Below are 24038 nucleotides of genomic sequence, written 5' to 3'. Positions count from 1 at the left end.
TCTGAGGGGATTTGTTTTGTTGGAGGGGCGTTCCGGTGTTAAACAAATTCGATCCATGGTTAAACAAATTCGATCCATTAATTTTGTTTTATTGGACCCGAAAATGACTTTTTAAAATGCAAGAAGGGTATCTTTGTCAAAAAAAAAATCACTTTTTGTAGTGGGGGTTATTGCTTAAAAACACAATTTTTGGAAAACAGTTGTTAAGAAAGCTAAGGCGGTGGGTGGAAGGGGGGAAGAGTTATATTTGAGGCACCCTCATTCCATATAAAAGTAAGGCACACCTTCAAAATTTTATCTCTAAAAAATATGATAGTTTCTATCTAAAACTTAAAATTTAAGATAATTTCTCTCTCTAAAATTTTTAAATAGTTTCTCTCTCTAAAGTTTTTGATACTTTCTCTCTCTAAAATTTTAACATACTTTCTCTCTCTAAAATTTTAACAAACTTTCTATCTAAAAGTTAAAATTTGAGATAGTTTCTCTCTCTAAAATTTAAGATAGTTCATCACTCTATAAAAATTTGGTATTTTCTCTCTCTTTAAAATTTTAAAAACTCTCTTTAAAATTTTAACATATTTTCTCTCTCTAAAAATTAAAATTTAAGAGAATTTTTCTCTCTAAAAATTTTGAGATAGTTTTTCTCTTTAAAAGTTTTAAGTACTTTTTCTCTTTAAAACTTTCATACCTACCAAATGCTTCCTATGTTTTGGGTCGAGGGAACCAATGAGTGAAATCCATAGGCCTTGGAAGCACAAAAAAATAGGTTTTGGTGTGGAAATGAAATCATGGAAAAGTAGGTTTTATTTTCATGGTATTGATTTTCTTGATTTTAAGTATCTTATTCATTGAACAATCCAAAAGGTGGATTTTGACAATATCCAAGATGTTAGGAATCCATGCACCCAAACAGCCCAAAAAATATTCAAAGATTTTTTTTTCTTTTCAATACAAAACCAAATCAGCAAAATAATAGTGGAATGTACTTACTACAGCTTCAATTAAAGGCCGATAGATGGTCAGATTTGCTGTAAAAACTAGATGGTCAGATTCGTTGTAAAAAATAGCTAGAAAAAAGCCCTAAAATTGGTGGAGTGTTGGTAAAAAAAAAGTAAAAACTTTCGAATCAGCTCTCTATGACGGCCTACAATTGCCTTGTAGGGGGTAAGCTGAATGAATAGTTATATTTGAGGCATCCTCGTTCCATATAGAAGTAAGGCACACCTTCAAAATTTTATCTCTCTAAAATATGATAGTTTGTTTTTAAAACTTAAAATTTAATATAGTTTCTCTCTCTAAAATTTTTAAATAGTTTATCTCTCTAAAGTTTTTGATACTTTCTCTCTCTAAAATTTTAACATACTTTCTCTCTCTAAAATTTTAACAAACTTTCTCTCTAAAAGTTAAAATTTGAGATAGTTTCTCTTTCTAAAATTTTCAGATAGTTCATCACTCTATAAAAATTTGGTATTTTCTCACTCTTTAAAATTTAACTTTCTCTCTCTAAAATTTTAACATATTTTCTCTCTTTAAAATTTAAGAGAATTTTTCTTTCTCAAAATTTTGAGATAGTTTTTCTCTTTAAAAATTTTAGGTATTTTCTCTCTCTAAAACTTTTATACGTACCAAATGCTTCCTATATTTTGGGTCGAGGGAGCCAATGAGTGAAATCCATGGGCCTTGGAAACGCAAAAAAACAGGTTTTGGTATGGAAATGAAATCATGGAAAAGTAGGTTTTATTTTCATGATTTTGATTTTCTTGATTTTAAGTGTCTTATTCATTAAACAATCCAAACGGTGGATTTTGACAATATCTAAGATGTTGGGAATCTATGCCTTAAAATCCATGCACCCAAACGGCCCAAAAAATATTCAAAGATTTTTTTTTCTTTTCAATACAAAACCAAATCAGCAAAAAAATAGTGGAATGTACTTACTACAACTTCAATTAAAGGCCGATAGATGGTCAGATTTGCTGTAAAAAATAGATGGTTAGATTCGCTGTAAAAAATAGCTAGAAAAAAGCCCTAAAACTGGTGGAGTGTTGGTAAGGAAAAAAGTAAAAACTTTCGAACTCAGCTCTCTATGACGGCCTACAATCGCCTTGTACTTAACGAACCAAGGAGCATGCCATATTTTTTTCTTAAGATTAGGGTATTATGAAAAATAGAACATTGACTTTCTTGCGGAGCAAGAACGTGATATAGTGAAGGAGGACATAATACCATCGTTTTGAGGGTCACCCTTTTAGGAGTTCTGAGAATGGATCTCCAATATGGAGATGGGTATCCAAGAGAGAGGGACATGACATATGAGAGAGGGACAATATTCCTATAAGTTTTGAGATGATTAACTTTCACTTCTTGAGAGAGAAAACCTATCAATTGCTCTCGATGTTATTTTTCTGGTAGGGGTATGATATTGCAGTTGGAAAGAAGATATTAATCGACGATGTAGTTTGATCTGGAGAGCGGGTTTAGAAAGAAAGATCAGCGATAGTCTTTTACCGATGTTTAGAGATAGGTATTATATGTTCGCCTCATTAGGACACTTTACACCACTTGTATTAAAAGTGTGATATTTAAGAGAATTTTTTTGTTTCCACAACTCTAAATGCTGAATGTTGAATGCTGAATGTTGAGTGCTGAGTGCGCCTCATTTGAATGCTGAATGCTGAATGTTGAGTGCTGAGTGCGCCTCATTAGGACCCATTACACCACTCGTACTAAAAGTCTGATATTTAAGAGAATTTTTCTGGTTCCACAACTCTTGATAATCTATTGATAAATGAGAGGATTGAATAGAAAGTCCCTAAATAAATGGGGAGGAATAGAGTAAAGATTAAAAATGTGACCACCATTCCCATTTATTTACGCTTCAAGAACTAGTCTTAATTTCCTTGTGTAATGGACCATTCGGTTTAGATCAGTTTTGTCAGAATTGGACCTAGGTTTAGACCAATGTTATCAAAGTTGGACTTATGCTCGAACTACCATGTGGCTTAAAATCAGTCCAATCCACAATCACTCCAGTTATACATTTTTCTCAATATAAAAATTGTAAAGTTTATTAAATTACCAAAATTAAAAAATTAGATTTGAAGAGGTGATTCATTTTTGCATGGACTCATAGAAACCGTGCCCATATTGAATAATGACAAAAACAATAACATAATTTTGACAAATTTGATCTTTTATTTCTTGAAAAAAGAAACCAAGGTATATTAATCACTTTTTTATACAATATTTGACAATAAATGTTTCCATGCAATCCAAATAAGAAACATACAAAGAAAGAATAAATCATGTAAAAATTTTGAAAATAAATTTGAAAAAGAGGGAATTAAATTCAACTTTACCAAATCCAGATCGTCCAACCAAAAAAGCAAAACCAACGATTAAACCAGTTCGATGGAATAAGGTTCCGGTCATTGATTCCACTACTCACAGCACTGATTGGGTCCAATTTTAATAGCTTTGGTTTATATAGCGAATTTGAAGAATTCCAAGTGAAGTATTTTGGATGAATCAATTTTTTTAGTAGCAAATGGCTTCGAGTGTTCCACGAAACGTTAAAAAAAAAAATCCTTGTTGAGTCAAAGAGAAAGGATCACCACGCATTAACTGCCGTATTTCATGAACGATCTTACGCTCAGTCCAGTATTTTTTTTTCTTGACAAAAAAGAAAAAAACTATAAGAAATTTGTAATTCATACAAAAGAGAATAAGAAATTTCAAATCCTCTTACTCAAGACATGCACTTGGACCATTAAAAACCAAAACCCAAAGTTCCTCTCTCTCTCTCTCTCTCTCTCTCTCTCTCTCTCTCTCTCTCTCTCTCTCTCTCTCTCTCTCTCTCTTTCTCTTTCTCTCTTTCTCTCAGTACTAAATAAAATTTCATTGAACATGAAAAGGACATACAAAACAAACACAGATGACATGAACGTATTGGACAACCGACTTACATCCAAACAATACAAGCACCTAATAAGATTACACACCCAATACTACATTCTTACACACTTCGTCACACTCTAATCTTCTAAAACTGGTTATATAACTATAAACTCTTCACCTATTTCTTTTGGGAAATAAATGTTGCAATCGCGTGATCAAAATCTCAACGATGAAGTCCATGACTTTGAGAAATGTATTGTTCTATTTCCTTTTAATGGCTAGAACTGAGTACCAACCTCCAAATCCATTCACAAAGCCTAAGCCCGCACTAATCCAAAATTGCCGGACCTCTGGTGACCCGGTTCTCAAATCCCCAACATTGTTAGATATTGGACTATCACACTTCGTAGGAAGAGGAGGACCACAAAGATTTTCGTTTCCATAGTACGTTGAGGCATCATCGAATGTGCTCATGTGGTCCGCAAAAGGAATTGGACCCGACAAATTGTTGTAGGACAAGTTCAATGCGCCCAAGGAATTCATAGATGACATTCTTAGAGGAATGCCACCAGAGAATAGATTGTTCGAGAGGTCCATCGATTCTAGCTGTTGCAATTGATTAATCTCTTGAGGAATCTTCCCAATCATGTGGTTTCCAAATAGGTTTAACCCGCGCAAGCCTATCAATTTTGTCAATGATTCTGGAATTCTTCTCGAAAAATTATTTCTCGAAAGATCTATGCATGTCACAAGAGAGAGAAATTCGGTGTAATTCATCATTAACCCTTTTGCCACAATATCAATTCTCACTATATAATAGAAGTTGTGCTTGCGATCTTAATTGTAATCAGCCATCTTCTCTGTAACAGCCACTACTATGAAGGTTGTGAAAATGTCAGGGATAGTGCCTAAGAGGCAATTTTCAGCAGCATCAAAAACTTGAAGCGAGTATAGACTTGACATAATCTTAGGAATGGCCCCAATAAGCTTGTTAGATCTCAGAGAGAGAACACGAAGTGAGGTAAGACTTTGGCCAATCCATGATGGTAAATTTCCCGATAATTGATTGTCACAAAGATCCAAAACCTCTAGCTGGGTACAATTTTTTAATGACGATGGGATCTCGCCTGATAATGTATTGCCTCTCAACATTAATGTCATCATTTTTTTCAAGTTTCCCATGGAAGTGGGAATAGGTCCCATCAATTTATTTTTAGAAAGATCAAGAGCCCCCAAAACCTTCATATTCCCTATGGAGTTGGGAATAAATCCTGAAATACTGTTATTGGAGAGATCCAAGATCGATAGATTTGGCACGACTTCTCCAATATTTTCTGGAATACAACTAGATATTTGATTGTTTGAGAGATACATATATTTTAAATTAGGAAGCTTGGCATAAGTCTCAGTTGTGTTCATCAGGTGATAGCATGCAACCTCTCGGATTGTCACTCTGCTCGTACAATGTTTCAAGAATCCTGGCAATAATTTCATGCTTTGGCAAATCTGACGGCTTAGATTAGTTGAGGAGTTGATATTCAACATTTCAAATTTTTGTCCCAAACCCAACCTAGTATTTCCAGAAAAGTTGCGGTAGTTGTATAGAAGTTGAAGTCCTTGAGGGTGAGACGCAGTGTGTATTAATTGGCCTTGAAATCTATTTGAACTTAACTCCATATTAATTATGGATTTATGATTCCAAATCTCAGGAGGTTATTAGATAGGTACAAATCGTTTCCTATGGAGGGAGGGAGGGAGGGATCCTATGAGGTGGTTATTAGATAGATCCAATCCTGTAAGCATGGAAAGGTTTTCTATGGAGGGATGGAGGGATCATGTGATATTGTTGTCACTTAGCAATAAGTAAGTTAGCTTGGAAAGGTTTCTTATGGAGGGAGGGAGGGATCTTGTGAAGTGGTTTCCAAATAGAAATAAGTAAGTCAGCTTGGAAAGGTTTTCTATGGAGGGAGGGATCCTATGAAGTGGTTTCTAGATAGATCCAATCTTGTAAGCATGGAAAGGTTTTCTATGGAGGGAGGGCAGGATCCCGTGATATTGTTTTCATTTAGCAATAAGTAAGTTAGTTTGGAAAGGTTTCCTATAGAGGGAGGGAGGGATCCTGTGAAGTGGTTTTCAGATAGATCCAAATCACTAAGCATGGAAAGGTTTCTTATGGAGAGAGGGAGGGATCCTGTGAAGTTGTTTCCAGATTGATCCAAATCACTAAGCATGAAAAGGTTTCCAATGGAGGGAGGGAGGGGTTCATGTTAAGTGGTTTTCGGATAGATATAAGCCAGTCAGCTTGGAAAGGTTTCCTATGAAGAGATGGAGGGATTCTATGAAGTAGTTTCTAGATAAATCCAATCCTGTAAGCATGGAAAGGTTTCCTATGGAGGGAGAGAGCGATCCTGTGAGATTGTTGTCATTTAACAATAAGCCAGTTAGCTTGGAAATGTTTTCTATGGAAGGAGGGAGGGAGGGATCTTGTGAAGTGGTTTTCAAATAGATATAAGTGAGTCAGCTTGGAAAGGTTTCCTATGGAGGGAGGGAGGGAGGGAGGAATCCCGTGAAGTGGTTTCCAAATAGATATAAGTAAGTCAACATGGAAAGGTTTCCTATGGAGGGAGGGATCCTGTGAAGTGGTTTTGGCCCGGGAAATGTGCATAGAGTGGTCTTGTAGGACCACCTTAACGAATACTTAAATAATTCACCAATTTCTTTTATTTATTTTCCATTGTCAAGAAGAAATTGCTTTTCCTTGCTTTATAAATATGTAGAGGTAGAGCACTCCCATAGATAACACGATTGGTTCACGTGATAATATTTTTATATGAAAAAACTCTCCTATGTTTATATGAAAAAACTCTCCTACGTGATTAGGTGTGGAAGTTTTACACACTAATTAGCAATCAATTGGTGTGAAAAATGCATTGGGATCAATTGGTGTGAAAAACTCTCACACTTAATCATATGCGAGAGTTTTTTCATGTGAAAATATTTTCATATGAACCAAACATACCCAGGTGATACACATTATAGTTTATAATCTCATGCTGCAGGGATTGCATTTCTACATTTGCAGTCCCAAAGGTATAAAGCATTCATCTTAAAGATGGATACAAATAGGCGGTCCATCAAAAACAATTGAAACTAATCATCCAAATATTTCCTTAAGGAAAATTGTTACATGCGTGTTAGACCACATTTCTACATATGTGGTCCAAAAAGTGAAAAGCATTCATCTTAAAGATAGATGCAAGTAGGTGTTCTATCTGAAAACAATGGAAACTAACGATCTAAATGTTTTCTTACTAGAATTATTATTTTTAGTTTTTTAAATTTATTTATTTATTCATATTCATGATCTCCATATTAGAGATTAAAAATCCTTAAAAATTAAGTCTTTAAATCCATCTCAAAAATTTATTAAGAGCCCACATTTCTACATATGCGGGCTTGGCCGCATAGAAACGGGGTCCTCTTCTTAATAGAATTATTATTTTTAATTTTCAAAATTTATTTATTTTTCCATATTCATGATCTCCATGTTAGAGATTACACGTCCTTAAGAATTAAGTCAAAAAGTCCGTCTCAAGAATAGATTTTTAAGAGATGACTCATTTCTACGTGGACTCATAGAAAATGTGTCCTATCCATGTAACATTATTTATATGGTCATTATAACTCCATGATTATCAACTGCCCTAAATAGTTATGGAGGGAGAGTACGTATGTGAAATTCAGTTACTTGTAACCATATCCATATGGCTGGGTGAAAACTATTCCCTCCATCATCGTCCAACCCATTGATTGCACTTGATGAACTAAATGATGATAATTGTAACCATATCCATATGGCTCATATAGCTTTTTCCTAATGTAATCATTATCAACATTGATTTTGCTAATACTTTCTAGTCTTATAATCATATAGTATTAACTAATCTTTGAATCTCTCTTAAGATTTTCATCAATGCATGGTTCCTATAAGCCATTTTTTATGGCCCATATGATCATTATAATACTATGACCAAGGGTTTAGCATAAAGTAGAACTAGCGTTCGCAAAATAGAACCTGAATGGTTAACTAGATGTGGGCTTAGAAGCGATTTAATCGGCCTAACCGGTAAACCGGCCAATTTAACCGCTCTAATCAGGCAAATCCCATGCGATAAAACAAGTGTTAAAAAAATAAAAAAGATACAAAAACAAATTGTATTAAAATGTGAAAAGTATATAAAAAATGTGATTAAAACAAAACACACTCAAATGAAGTTACAAATTAATAAAAAACAAAATAGATTAAAACGAATCGATTTATGTCAAAGGGTATTTTTAAAATTTTCTGAAAAATATGGGAAAATATAAAAGTGTCATTGACCAATTTTTTTTTTAATCTTTACCATAATGTCAAGGATATTAAATAAGGTTAAAAAAATCGACTTGACCAACTCTTTTCTTTATAGAAAATGAAGAAAAAATTAAGTTATATATAATATAGGCCCTTTTTTTGTCAATTAAGTAGTAAATGGTGTATTGGTTAGTGGGTCTAATAATAGAGGACTTATTTCAAGTTCAATTCGGGTAGGTAATAATTTTTTTGAATCAACGATAACTTAAAAAGAAAAAACGCAAAACGCTTAAAAAGAAAAACATATAGAGAGAATGCAAAACGCTTAACAAGAGCAAGTTCACATGCAATTTAACCGTCAACCGTCAAAACTAACCAATAAACCATTCTAATATATGTGATATAAATTTGAAGTAGTACCATATCTAAAGTTTAAAAATATTGGTTGATCACCAAAACCGCCCAAAACTGGAACTGGCCACTGGCCGGTTCCAATCTAACCAGACGGTTAGCGCTTAGATCGGCCAATTTTGCGAACACTCATATCAAGGATTAATTTAAAACAAAAAACAACAAAGAAAAAAAAAAATTTCATATGTGCTTATTCGTGCCTGTTAAAAAAAAAAGTAAGGGTGAGGTTTGAAGCAAGATGCACCTCAAAACTATGCTGAAAATGCAGTTTCGGTGCCACAAAGCCTTGCGATGATATAAAAATCTATTGTTGCTTCCAATTATGAAATTTAAAGTAAAAACTGGAGATGATCAAGTAGATCTATAAACATTTAAAAATATTGAAAAAAGACGGTACATATTACATGTTAGAAGATGAACTACTTTTAGGAATAAAAATCTCATTTTTTCATGTCTATGAATCTCGAAGTCGAGATGATCAATTTGAGGATTTTGTGGCATAGGAATAACCTCATCTAGTGGGTTTTTTAGGTGAACCTTACTCGTACAGTATAAGACCCGTTTGGATAGGAGGAAATTAGGAATCATAGATATTTGAAATATAAGGAAATCTATGAATTTTCAATATCAAGGATTTTTGTCATGGATTCTTCAAATTTCTTGTTTGGATAAACTATATAAAATTCATAGATTCCTTGCAATCACTTCTATGTCCATTATTTGCTAACAAAACTTATAAAAAAAAAATTTTAAAAAAATTTATATATTTTCTCTCTCTAAAACTCAAAATTTGGGATAGTGTATCTATAAAATTTTTGAGACAGTTTCTCTATCTAAAATTCTATATGGTTTGTCTCTCTAAAATTTAATATATTTTCTATCTAAAATTTAAAATTTTAAATTATCTATCTAAAAATTTTGAGATAATTTCTCTCTCTAAAATTTTAAGGTGCTTTACTCTCTAAAATGTAATATAGTTTCTCTTTCAAAAATTTTAATATGCTCTCTCTCTAAAACTTGAAACTAGAGATAGTTCGCCTCTTCAATAAATTTGAGATAGCTAATCTCTCTAAACAATTTTAAGTAGTTACTCTCTCTAAAATACGATATAGTTTTTCTTTCAAATTTTAAGATACTTTCTCTTTCTAAAAGTTAAATTTTGAGATAATTTCTCTCTAAAAAATTTTGCGATACTTCTTTTTCTAAAAATTTATATGTACTCTCTCTCTAACATTTTATATAGTTACTCTCTTAAATTTTAAGATGCTTTTTCTCTCTAAAACTTCAAGTTTGAGATAGTTTTCTCTTTAAAATTTTGAAATAGTTTCTCTATTTTAAATTTGATATAGTGTCTCTCTAAATTTTGATATACTTTCTCTCCCTAAAGTTTAAAATTTGAGATACTTTCTCTCTCGAAAACTTAAATTTTGAGATAGTTTTTCTCTCTAAAAATTTCATATGCTTTCGCTATTTAAAATTTGATATAGTTTATCTCGCTAAAATTTTAATGTACTTTCTCTCTCTAAAACATAAATTTTATGATAGTTTCTCTCTCCAAAAATTTTGAGATAATTTCTATCTCTGAAATTTTTTAGGTAGTTTCTCTCTCTAAAATTTGATATAATTTCTTTTTTAAAAATTTTAATATATTTTTTCTTTCTAAAATTCAAAATTCGAGATAGTTTCTCTCTAAAACTCAAAATTCGAGATAGTTTCTTTCCCTAAAAAACGAGATTTTCACTCTCTAAATTTTTTTGGCCATTTCTCTTTCAAAAATTTATAATAATTTCTCACTAAAAGTTTAAGAATACTTTCTCGCTCTATAATTTTAATAATACTTTCTCTCTCTAAAACTTAAGATTTGATATACTTTCTCTCTCTAAATTTTTTTGAGATAGTTTTTATTCCTAAAACTTTTTAGGTACTCTTTCAAAAATTTGATATAGTTTCTCTCTCTAAAAATTAAAATATTAGATTTTTCTCTCTTTAAAATTTTTGAAATAGTTTGTCTCTCTAAAAAATTGAGATAGTTTATCTCTCTAAAAATTTGCGTATATCTCTAAAATATGATAGTTTCTCTCTAAAACTTAAATTTTAAGATAGTTTCTCTCTCTAAAATTTTTAAATAGTTTATCTCTCTAAAGTTTTTGATACTTTCTCTTTCTAAAATTTTGACATACTTTCTCTCTCTAAAATTTTAACATACTCTCTCAAAAAGTTAAAATTTGCGATAGTTTCAGATAGTTCATCATTCTATAAAAATTTGGTATTTTCTCTCTCTTTAAAATTTTAACAACTTTCTCTCTCTAAAATTTTAACAACTTTCTCTCTCTAAAGTTTTAACATATTTTCTCTCTCTAAAAGTTAAAATTTAAGATAATTCTTCGCTCTAAAAATTTTGAGATACCAAATCCAAATAGTCCAACCAAAAAGGCAAAACCAGCGATCAAACCAGTTCGATGGAATAAGGTTCCGGTCATTGATTCCACTCGTCACAGCACCGATTGGGTCCAATTTTAATAGCTTTGGTTTATATAGCGAATTTGAAGAATTCCAAGTGAAGTATTTTGGATGAATCAATTTTTTTAGTAGCAAACGGCTTCGAGTGTTCCACGAAACGTTAAAAAAAAAAATCCTTGTTGAGACAAAGAGAAAGGATCACCACACATTAACTACCATATTTCATGAACGATCTTACCCTCAGTCGAGCATTTTTTTTTTTCTTGACAAAAAAGAAAAAAACTATAAGAAATTTGTAATTCTTACAAAAGAGAATAAGAAATTTCAGATCCTCTTACTCAAGACATGCACTTGGACCATTAAAAACAAAAACCCAAACTTCATCTCTCTCTCTCTCCCCGTGCTAAAGAAAATTTCATTGAACATGAAAAGGATATACAAAACAAACACAGATGACATGAACATATTATACAACAGACTTACATCCAAACAATACAAGCACCTAATAAGATTACATATCCAATACGACATTCTTACACACTTCTTCACACTCTAATCTTCTGAAACTGGTTATATAACTATAAACTCATCACCTATTTCTTATGGGAAATAAATGTTGCAATCGCGTGATCAAAATCTTAACGATGAAGTCCATGACTTTGAGAACTACATGGTTCCATTTCCTTTTAAAGGCTAGAACTGAGAACCATCCTCCAAATCCAATCCCAAATCCCAAGCCCACACTGATCCAAAATTGTCGGACCTCCGGTGGCCCAGTTCTCAAATCCTCATCATTGTTAAATCTTGCAACTAACTCATGACTATCACACGTCTTAGGAAGAGGAGGACCGCAAAGATCTTCGTTTCCATAGTATGCTGAGGCATCAAATGTAATCATGTGGTCAGCGTAAGGAACTAGACCTGACAAATTGTTGTTGGACAAGTTCAATGCGCCCAAGGAATTCATTGATGACATGCTCGGAGGAATGCCACCAGAGAATAGATTGTTCGAGAGGTCCATCGATTCTAGCTCTTGCAATTGATTAATCTCTTGAGGAATCTTCCCAATCATGTGGTTTCCAGATAGGTTTAACACGCGCAAGCCTATCATTGTCAATGATTCTGGAATTCTTCCCGAGAAATTATTTCTCGAAAGATCTATGCATGTCACAAGAGAGAGAAATTCGGTGTATTCCATCATTGACCCTTTTTGCCATTATATCAATTCTCACCATATAATAGAAGTTGTGCTTGAGATCGTAATTGTAATCAGCCATCTTCTCTGTAACTTTCATTGCTGTGAAGTTTGTGAAAATGTCAGGGATAGTGCCTGAGAGGCAATTTTCAGCAGCATCGAAAACTTGAAGCGAGTATAGACTTGGCATAGTCTTAGGAATGGCCCCAATATGCTTGTTAGATCTCAGAGAGAGAAAACGAAGTGAGGTAAGACTTTGGCCAATCCATGATGGAAAATTTCCCGATAATTGATTGTCACCAAGATCCAAAAGCTCTAGCTGGGTACAATGTTTAAATGACGATGGGATCTGGCCTGATAATGTATTGCCTCTCAACCTTAATATCGTCAAATTTTTCAAGTTTCCCATGGAAGTGGGAATGGGTCCCATCAATTTATTTTTATAAAGCTGAAGAACCATCAAACCCTCCATATTCCCTATGGAGTTGGGAATAAATCCTGAAATATTGTTATTGGAGAGATCCAAGATCGATAGATTTGGCACGACTTCTCCAACATTTTCTGAAATACAACCAGAAATTTGATTATTTGAGAGACGCAGTACTTCTAAATTAGGAAGCTTGACATATGTCTCAGTTGTGTTCACTAGGTCATAGCATGCAACCTCTCGGATTGTCACTGTGCTCGTACAATGTTTCAAGAATCCTGGCAATAATTTCATGCTTTTGCAAATCTGACTGCGTATATCAGTTGAGGAGCTGATATTCAACATTTCAAATTTTTTTCCCAAACCCAACCTAGTATTTCCAGAAAAGTTGCCGTAGTTGTATAGAAGTTGAAGTCCTTGAGGGTCAGACGCGGTGTGGATTAATTGGCCTTGAAATCTATTTGAACTTAAATCCATAGTATATATGGATTTAAGATTCCAAATCTCAGGAGGAAGAGATCCCATCAACTTGTTATTAGATAGGCGCAAAGTACTAAGCATGGAAATGTTTCCTATGGATGGAGGGAGCGATCCTGTGAAATTGTTGTAGCTTAGCCATAATTGAGTTAGCTTGGAAAGGTTTCTTATGGAGGGAGGGAGGGATCCTGTGAAGTTGTTGCCAGATAGATCTAAGTTAGTCAGCTTGGAAAGGTTTCCTATGGATGGAGGGAGGGATCCTGTTAAGTGGTTTCCAAATAGCCATAATTGAGTTAGCTTGGAAAGGTTTCCTATGGAGGGAGGGAGGGATCCTGTGAAGTTGTTTCCAGATAGATCTAAGTTAGTCAACTTGGAAAGGTTTCCTATGGATGGAGGGAAGGATCCTGTGAAGTGGTTTCCAAATAGCCATAATTGAGTTAGCTTGGAAAGGTTTCCTATGGAGGGAGGGAGGGATCCTGTGAAGTTGTTTCCAGATAAATCTAAGTTAGTCAGCTTGGAAAGGTTTCCTATGGATGGAGGGAGGGATCCTGTGAAGTGGTTATTGTATAGATTCAGGCTGGTCAAATGGGGCAACAAGAAGAAGTTCAATTGATTGAGAGTCCCTTCCAAATCAAAATCTGGGAGGTTAACCTCGACTACACTTCCGTCATCGTTGCATTTGATGCCAATCCAACTGCAATGGCTGGTGGGGTTGCTGGTTTTAAGAAACCATGAAACCAAAGTGTGATTTTTCAGACTAGTTTTCCAGTTCAGCAATGCTTCAGCTTCTAAATCAACTGTTGACAAAACAGAGGATTGAATCGAAAGAGCTAAAATGAAGGGGAGGAAGAAGAAAAAAGATGGAGATCTCACCACCATTCCCATTTTCATGGCATGCAAAACTTCACTCAATTTGCTTGAGTAATTGCTTGAGATTGGGTTTGACATTTATATAGTTTTGGTGGAGGAAGTGTGGACCACAGAATCACTCTCTCCCAACTAATATTTGCCACCGAGTGAAACTCCAATGGAATTGGGCAACATTTCATGCGGTAGTCTTTGGATTGTGGAATTTGGCAGTGAAAATGGATTCCGTATAAAACGAATAAGAAAATGTTAACGATAATGTGTAAAAATAGCAGGAACTTTATACGTGTCATGATTATAAGTTTTTCATGGACAATGAATTTGATTGAAGAGTAGTAATATTTTTTATTTTTCTATTATTTAAACGAACGGCCACTACTTACATCAAATATCTCCTCTCTCTCTCTCTCTTTTAAGTTAATAATCTATCTCTCTTTCTTAGAGGCTCCCATCATCATTTGGTGAGAGACTTTGACAGCTGGAGTTGCTTTAGAAGTCTTGTTTTTCAAAAACTTAAAAAATAAATAAAGTAAAATAAAAATCAAAATAGAGGTTTATGGGGTGTGGATTTAAATGGGACCATAAAATCATTGGATAAAGTTAAAAAAAGAAAAAAAAGAGAAAAAAAATACGCTTTAAGGGCAGAGTCAAGCTAGGACCCATCCCATTTGGAAACTAATTCGGTCCTGATCAATTTCTTATCTAAATCGATGGCTCAGATTCAAAATGGCTCATAAATTTCTTACCTTTGTCCCACCGCTAGAGGGTCTCATCGTCATTTGGTGAAAGACTTTGACAGCAACTACAGTGCATAGCAGTAGAAGTCATTGGCTTTGGAAGTCTTGATTTTCGTAGTCATTGGCTTTGGCTTTGGCTTTGGCTTAGCCTTGGCTTTTTGTAGAAATAGGAGATGAAGTCTTACTTTTTGTCATCCATTCCATTTTTTCTTGTAATGCAACTTTTCCGTCTTTGCACCGTCTCCAACTTCACGCAAACGTCTTTTTTCTCTCTCTCTTTAACAGTTTAACCTCATAAAGAATTTTTCTCTCTCTCTCTCTTTATCTTTTCCCTCTCTCTCTAAGTTGTAACGCAAGGACTATGTTTGCATAACACAAGAAAAAAAAGAGCGCACAAGATAATATAAAGGGTGTGGTTTCCATAAGGTTGCAACCTTAAGCAACCCAATTATGGCAAAACTCTAAAGATTATCTCAAAATCTATTTTCATCACTAATTATAAAATTTTAAACTTTACAAAATAGTTAAAATCAAATAGATTTATAAATATATGAAAATATTGAAAATTGACAGTCTAAATAATTTCTAAGACTCAAAATCTTTTTTTTTCTTTTTTTTTTTCATATTCATATATCTCGATGTCAAGATTATCAATTAGAGGAGTTTTCGACTTTAAAAACAACCTTGTCCGATAGATTTTTGAGGTGCAGATTTCGAGCTTTTTCCTAATATAAATCTCAATATTGAACATAATGGGCGGGCGCTCCACACTCTCTCTCACTGTTTGTTTAAGTCGTGTTATATTTTTGCATTTATTCTATCTACTTAATCCTCATTCTATCTCCCTTCCCTTCAAAAGTTATTATCACCCTCTCTTTCTCTCAACCACGTCATTCCTAATCGTCGTAATCTAACAACTAAGCGCCTCTCTCTCTCTCTCTCTCTAAATTTTCTTATCTTTATTACTTTCTGGCTTAGTCAAAGAGGTTATGAAAGTCATGCTTTCTTGTGGCATGGCATGAAGACGTATTTGCTTTGGAAGTCATGCTTTTTCCTGGAAATTTGTGTGTGAGTGGGAGTGGGCTTTTCTGCAACGGCACGTTTGGTCGTGCGTAAATATTTTTTCAACAAAAATATGTAAATACTTTTAACATAAAATATTTTTGTAAAATTTCTTTTCTCCATGCTTCGTAACAAGTTTAAAAAGTATTGTGTGATGAATTTCATATATTTGGTAACTTGATTTAAATAAATTTCATAAACATATATTTATATTAATATTATTTTATAAATATATACATACATTGCTTTATATTTACAATAATGTTCACATTATAGAACATGTTATAATTGTATTCAATAAATTTTGGACACTTATAAACCATTATTTTTTACATGGATCATTTTTTTAATAAGCATACTTATGTCATTAAGAAAGGTGTGACATCACCCATGTGGAATACAATAGTGGCATTTAATACTCCATGTGGGTGATGTCACAACCCTCTTAATAACCAAAATTATCCTTAGTAAAAAATATTGTATTATTAAAATTTGTCCAGTACAATTATAAAATACTCTATAGTGTGACCACCTTAACATAATCTAAATGTTAAGGTGCTCATCTTATTGTACTCAACAAAATTTAGACACTTATATACATTTGTTTAGTACATGAAGTTTTTTTTAGTAATGATATTTTTTATCATTAGGAGAGAAGTGCATCATCTATATTGGGTGTGACATCATTTACATTGAGCATTAAATATCACTAGTGTGCTCTATGTGGATGACGTAGTACCCCTCCTAATTACAAAAAGGAAAGCTTTTTATGCTCCCCTTACAGCATAAAAATTATATCCTCCTCTTTATCCAACCATCCATTTTTTATTGGAGGGCTAGCTAAGATTACCCCAATCACAATCACATCTCTACACTATTTTACTTTTAGTATTTTTTCTATAAATTATTTTGATGCAAAATTTTGGAGGTTCATTCCTCTATTAAACTTGAACTAACGAAATATATAAAAAAATAATTTTAATGAAATAAAATGACAAAAATACCCTTAAAGGGTATTTTGGTCATTATTTTATCAAAAAATTATTGCTAATATTTTTTATAGGTGCACCCCAATAATAAGATGGCACGTACCAAATTTTATATTCAAAAAATTTTAAAAATAAAATACTTTGAGACGTTGGATCTAAGATCAAACGGCGAGTAGCTCTTTTGATAAAAAATGGACAGCTGGATGGTAGGGGAAGGATAGAACTTCTATACTGTAGGGGAACATAGAAAGTTTTTCCATTACCAAAAATACCCTTATGAACAAAATACTCCATATACAAAACAAGAGTATAAAAATGTTTAAAATTTGTTGAATACAATGATCAATTAGTCTATAGTGTGAGCACCCTAACATAACCATGTATTTTATATTAAATATTAATGGAATATAATTTATATATTAAGTATATTATTTAATATAAAAATAAGATACTATATAAGGAAGAAGTTTAAATATGGTTGCAACCTTAAAATGTAGAATTAAAGATGCACCTCAAAAATCTATTGGAAAAAGGTTGTTTTAATGTTGAAAAGCCCTCTAATTAGAAGATTGAATATGAAAGAAAAACATAATTTGAGTTCCAAAAATAGTGCGTCTTGCAACACATTATTTAGACCATCCATTTTCAAGATTTTCATATATTTATAGGTCTACTTGATTTTAACCATTTTTTAAGTTTAAAAGTTTATAATTAGATATAAAAATAGATTTTCAGATAATCTTAATAATCTGTTACACCAAAATTACATGATATGCTGAAATTTGGTGGTGCGCCTTAATTGGATTGTCTAAGGATGCAACCTTATAGAAACCACACCCATTATATAACATCAATTATATTGTAAATAGTGATTAGTCGAACCTGAGAAATACTTCCCCAAGGGTTAAGGTAATTTTTATAGTAAGATGTTTTACCCAGTGTAGGAAAAATGGAACTGGAACGATCAACATGACATGGGGGCGGAAGCGGTTATTTGGTACTAACCAATAAACCGACCTAACCGAGAAAGTCCTGGGCAATCAAAAAATTGTTAAAAAATTAAAAATACAAAAAGAAATATCTATGAAAAGTATATTTAACGCATGATTAACTAAAGCATATCAAAATAAAGTTGAAAATTGATGAAAAAGATGGATTTTAAATAATCGATATATGCCCAAAGTATTTTTAAAAAATTTGAGAAAAGATGGAAACTGTAAAAATAAGTATCAATGGTCAAAACAATTTTCAATATTTGCCAAAATGATAGAAAATATTAAAAAATGCATTACAAATACAATCCCTTAATTTTTAGGATTTTATATAAAAGAAGGGATTGCCTAAAGAGGTCACAACTATTCCTACTCATTAGATGTCAAATTGGATGGTTTGGGATGAGCTACGAAGTTCGAGAATTATTTTTTGGATCTTGTGTCTATTCAATGACTCTTACAACCACCCATTTTGAAATTTAAAATATAAGAATGATTGTGACATCTTTGTATAAAAAAACAAATGGTCTCTTTATAAACAATCCTTTCATATAATTGTTTTTGAACTTTTTTAAAATACCCGGCTGGTTGATCAAAATCAACCTAAACCGGAACTGGCCTGTTCCTTTATTAACCGTCCAATTTTTCCTGCACTGATTTGACTATATGTTTTATTTTCATGTGCTTTCTTCCCTTACCAAACATGTATACGTCAAATTTACCGTGAAATTATTTCCCAAAGAATAATTTTACAACAACTCAATGTGCCCTAAGAAAACGAATCCCTCCCTCTCTAAATGCCGAGTGCAAGATCTAACCATCATATAATCAATTATGTATGACTAATATTTATAAAAACGATGAACCAAACTGGAACCAACTGTTTCGGATCGGAACCCAATCCTGTTCCGCCAAAATACTAAGGACTTGTGAACAGGGCGGTTCTAGCCCGTTCTCTGAATGGCCAATCTGGATCACTGATCTATTTTTCAAACAGTGGTCCAAACCCGAAGCAAGGGTTGATAGAGGGTTCCTCCTACCGCTCCCTATTTATCATACATCAATGGCATGTATGCTTTGGATTATATCTAAGGCTAAGGTTTCTATAAGATTGCTACCTTAAACGATCCAATTAAGGCGCACCTCCAATTCCAGGAGAAGTCAATTCCAGTATTAACCTATCCCCAAGAGAATCTAATCAAGGTAGCCAAACAGACCCTAAACTTTTTCCTCTATCTAATTTTATCCATCTATCTATCTCTCTCTGTCATAGAGGGTCCCATCGTCATTTGATGAAAGACTTTGATGACAACTACAGTGCACAACAACATGAGTCATTGGCTTTGGAAGTTTTGCTTTTTATAGAAATAGGAGAAATCTTGCTTTTGTCACGCTCCATCCATTCCACTTTTCTTAATGATGCGACTTCTCAATCTTAGCAGCATCCCCAATCCCAGACATACATCTTTTTTCTTTCTCTTTAGCCGTTTAACTTCATAAGGAGTCTCTCTCTTTCTTCTCTTCTGGGATAAAGTACTCAGCCCTAGTCAAGACGATTTACTCGGACGACTCTGAATAACTTGCCTGAGTCCCGCTCTCTTTCTCCTTCTTTTTTTTTTAAATAAAAATAAATTGTTATATATGGTTAAAGTGCCACTTTTTATTGTTAAGCCGCACATGAGCGTGTTGGTTATTGTTTCTGCTGTAAATGAGGATCCACTCTCGTGGAGGCAAAGTTTTTTACGCATCTGATTTAAGTAGGAGGCTTTATGTGAAATGTGGGTTGGAACTACACTGGAGTAAAAATTATGACCACAAATGGGATACATTATTTAATAATGATATAATATAGATACATGTAGATTTTTTACGTACAGGGGTACTTTCCATTTGTATCTCTATAATATATGTGTGACTAGTGCAGCTCAAGAGACTAAGCCGCACACTACCAAGTTCTCTTACTCTCTTCCTTTGTCCATCCACCGTCAAAACCGTAGATGATGAACCAGTGATAGTTTATACTTGGAAAAGGATTCAATGACCATATAGATCAAAATCTACAAGCCCTAAGCTAAAGAACTTCGTGCCCTTTCTATTTTAAGGGTCAGTGGGGGCTAACTACAAAGATTGAATTGCATATCAATTTCAGAGATCAGAGAATACAAATATGGTGAACTTGATCAAATAAGCAGGGACATAATAAAAAAGAACTTTAACCCCCCCCCCCCCACACACACACACATTTTGGGAGCAAAGATAAGAAGATAAGAATGCAAGACAGCCTTTAGTCTGATATGGCCCTTCATAATAAAAGCTTTAGTAGCATATAAAATTGACGAACACAAAAAGGGGAAAACAAAAAGTCTTCCCATGATCCTCCCTTTCAATAACTGCAACACGGCTGAAAATACACCATGTGCCGTGCCCTCGGCACTCTCACAATACTGAACATACTACAACCAAAAAAACAAGCACCCAAAGGGAGTAAAAAAAAAAATCAAAAAACAGAAATTCTAAAACACAATTATTACAAATAAATTTTCATCATTTAAAAAAAACGAATTCGGATAGGTCGGGCAGAGAGAAGCAAATGCTAAAAATTGGAACCCCCACCACAATCAATGAAACAACAAAACATTGCAGAAACACACCTTAACAGTTATTCTGCTTTGGTATGTATTTTAGGCAGCTGAGCGAGCTGGATTTATGCCGAAACCTCCCTTTTGAGACCGCATTTTCTCTCTCTAACACAAGCCTGTTTTCTGCATTCCCAAAGACACTGCGACCTGCATGGTCAAGGCATGGTGCGGCCCCATTTTCCCTATCTAGACCCTCAGTGCAATCTGATGCAGCAGAGTCAGAAGAGAGATCCAGTATCACATGATCCCCGGCCATGGCCTCCTGCCATCCTGTGGGAATTGAAACAGTGGATGCAAGGCAAAGACAATTTAGTGGTTCTGCGAAGAGAAATATTGGAATCATGGTATTTGTTACAAGGGTCATCTCGAATCAACGGTGTTCTAGTCAATTCTGAAATCCAATATCTCTCTCTCTCTCTCACACAAATTGATGCTCTCTGATTCACTCACCCAAACACAGATAAACTACCATGCTCTCTCCCCCCTCCTCTCTCTTTCTCTCACAGACACACGCACGCAGTACCTCATGCACAATCTCTCTGATACACGTACAGTCTCATGCACACAGCCCCTCTATTATCTCTCTCTCACACACACACATGCCTAGAGGAATGCGCACCCTCTTAACACTCACATGCAAACTCTCCCCCTCACCCCAACCCAAACGGTTTATTGTCTCATCTTCCACCCTCAATCTTTTTGCCTCGCAAGCACGCACACACACATCTAGAGTTTCATGCACACCCTCATGCACATGAGCCACACACAATGTACAAGAACAGCCATACAAATCTGTCATACATATGCACTCTCTCTCTCTCTCTCTCTCTCTCTCTCTCTCACACACACACACACAGTAACATGCACATCCAGTAACACATGTACACCCTCTCTCACTTACGTACACATCTAGTCTCATCTATACCCCCTCCCTCTCCCTGCCTCACACACACATGTATGCAGTATCATACACACCCTCTCTCATGCACATGACCCCACACTGTACAACACACACACTCTCTCTCTCTCTCTCTCTCTCTCTCTGTCTCTCTCTCACACACACACACAGAGTAACATGCACATCCAGTAACACATGTACACCCTCTCTCACACTTACGTACACATCTATTGTCTCATCTATACCCCCTCCCTCTCCCTGCCTCACACACACATGTATGCAGTATCATACACACCCTCTCTCTCATGCACATGACCCCACACTGTACAACACACACTCTCTCTCTCTCACACACTCATGCACAATCCCTCTCCCACACAAGTGTACACTGACACGTGCACACAGTGCTCTCTCTCTCACACACACACAGTCACATGCACAGCCTATAACACAGACATGCATACCCTCTGTCACAACACACGTCTCCATTGTCTCATCTACAACCCCTCTCTTTCTATGTCTCACACACGTGTACACTGCCTCATGCAACCCCCCCATTTTCTCTCTCTCTCTCGCATGGCCATGACCCCACACTATGTTCAAATAATATGTACAAGCACAGCCATACAAACCTCCCACACAAGTCATATGCATGCTCTCTCTCTCTCTCTCTCTCTCTCTCTCTCTCTCTCTGACACACAAAGTGCAGCTATACAAATCTCTCACAGAAGTCATACACAAGCTCTCTCTCTCCGTCCCCATCTCTCTCTCAAAAAAAAAAAAAACACATACACAAACACAGAACACAACCAAACAACAATGACGAAGATGATGGAAACAAGTGAGAAACATTAAAAACAAGAGAAACAGATATCTTACTTTCTGAGAGGAAGGCTTCCAACAACTGACTCGAGAACACCTTCCCTCCCTCCACCTCACTCATACCCCCACCACCTTCCTCTTTGTTCCCATATCTCTCCTCCTCCGCCCCTTTACCCGGGCCCACCTCACTCCTCCCCCCATTTTTGGGCCCCAAACCTACAGGCCTCCATAGTTTCACCACAGACCTTGAAATCCCATTTTGCCCCAAACCACTCTTCTTAGCAGTCACTCGAGCCCCACCAAGAACCACAGATATCGACCCAATGAGGACCTCACATCTCTCATCATTATCTCTATGCACCATACTCTCAACCTTCTGCAACCCCTCGTCGCCTCTACACACTGCTTTCTCGTCCATACATGACCGATTGTCATCTCCATGCAGAACCCTCTCATTCATAAATGAAACCATGTTGTTTCCGTGCCCAATCCTCTCATCCATACTTGACCCCTCTTTTTCATGCACGGCTCTGCCATCCATACTTGAGCCCTCATCACTTCCATGCATCACCCTCTCCTCCATACATGATCCCTCCTCTCCATGCACCGCGCCCTTGTCCCTACATGATCCCTCATAGCTTCTGCATGCCACCTTCCTGTCCATACACGTCCCCTCTTTACTTCTGTGCACAGCCCTGTCATCCACAAAAAACCCCTCACTGCTCCTACACACCCCCCTCTCGTCTGTACACAACCCCTCATGATCAGGCTTGACCTTTGGGGCCCACACCAAGTGGCCACTAGATGGGGGTGGGGCCCTTGAGTAGCCTCTAAACCTTGGCCCGGCCCTCGATATGGGATGACGAGGTGGGGCCACCTGGTGCCTTTCCAGGCCATTGACCACCTTGTAGGCTCCATTGTCCATGTCAGCCTGTGTGTGGGCACCGCCTTCTGCATCAGCATCTGTGCCAGACTCATTCGTCAAATCTGACAGAGATGGTAGGCCCGGATTGGTGGTGGAGCCGGGACTGGAGGAAGAGGTCATATCGAGGGGATCAGTGGAGCCTTCCTCAGAGAAGCCCTCTGCCACCTTGTCAGTGTCAGCCTGGTCCTTGGCTTTGAGCTCTCTCTGCCTTAGTTTCTTCAGCCGCTTCTTTTCCAAGATCTCGGCTTGCCTGTCCAATCAAAACATGGGAAGAATGAGGGTGTGGTTCACACACACACAGATTAGAGTGGTTGTGTAGAAGGAAAACTAAGAATTCGTAAAAAGGGTAATAATCTCAAAAAGAGCATGGGGAGATAAGTTGCTACTCATGCAAGGGCATGCTCACATGGTTTGTAAGATTATAGAGAGGTGAAATGGGACAAAAACAAGCAAAGCAGAGAGAACAGAGAGGTACAGAGAAAAGACAAAAGGAAATGCTGAGAAAGAGAGAGCACTAGCTTATATCCAAAAAAGGTGCCAAGTTCAAACTATATCTTTTATCTTAGAATCTTTACCCACTCGAACGGTTAAGAAAGAGCAATATCGATAATTCTGCATTTCAAAATATATATATATGGGAAACTCTGAGATCAGCCCTCTAGCTGACAGCCACAGTAAACGCCCAATGGCCCAGAGTGAATCTAGACCGATTTAATGGTCACGACAGCATTTCGTGTTTGAATTTTAATTTTTTGTTCCACAAATCCAAATCACTTGAAATTTGGAAGATCCATTATTATAAAATAAGTGAATCTAATAAAAATATCAAAAACATAATTCATAAAAAATCAATGGACCAAAATAACCTTGAAAATTTTAGGGGCAGTTT

The 24038-nt window shown here is 35.3% G+C and overlaps 3 protein-coding genes across 4 annotated transcripts in view; all 3 read right to left on the bottom strand.

The window, feature by feature from the left end:
* LOC110007818 (uncharacterized) overlaps positions 1 to 14141 on the bottom strand; it is a 36173-nt gene extending 22032 nt beyond the window's left edge. Inside the window, exon 1 of the mRNA XM_088871300.1 lies at positions 14017 to 14141. The gene's annotated coding sequence lies outside the window, so the exon portion shown is untranslated. The remainder of the gene's footprint in view (positions 1 to 14016) is intronic.
* Positions 4159 to 14190, bottom strand: LOC148781418 (uncharacterized). Its single transcript, XM_088871069.1, is given in 4 exon segments — positions 4159 to 4725; positions 4774 to 5467; positions 11710 to 12260; positions 12262 to 14190. Coding segments are annotated over 4 exon segments (3717 nt in total). The 5' UTR covers positions 14167 to 14190.
* A 5958-nt stretch (positions 14191 to 20148) lies between these two features.
* LOC18422991 (C2H2-like zinc finger protein) overlaps positions 20149 to 24038 on the bottom strand; it is a 22135-nt gene continuing 18245 nt past the window's right edge. The window contains exons 9-11 of one of the 2 annotated variants that reach the window (XM_020671106.2): positions 22282 to 23399; positions 20517 to 20822; positions 20149 to 20318 (exon numbers count right to left, since the gene is read on the bottom strand). In XM_020671106.2, coding sequence (XP_020526765.1) covers positions 20518 to 20822; positions 22282 to 23399 — 1423 coding nt within the window. In that variant the 3' untranslated portion in view covers positions 20149 to 20318; position 20517. The remainder of the gene's footprint in view (positions 20319 to 20516; positions 20823 to 22281; positions 23400 to 24038) is intronic. The other variant, XM_088871299.1, reaches the window with a different exon arrangement.

Source organism: Amborella trichopoda, chromosome 7 (genome assembly GCF_054954075.1).
Source record: "Amborella trichopoda isolate Santa Cruz 75 chromosome 7, AtrichopodaSantaCruz75HAP2 v2.0, whole genome shotgun sequence".
NCBI classification, from domain to species: Eukaryota; Viridiplantae; Streptophyta; class Magnoliopsida; order Amborellales; family Amborellaceae; genus Amborella; species Amborella trichopoda.
This window is presented reverse-complemented; position numbering and strand designations above follow the sequence as displayed.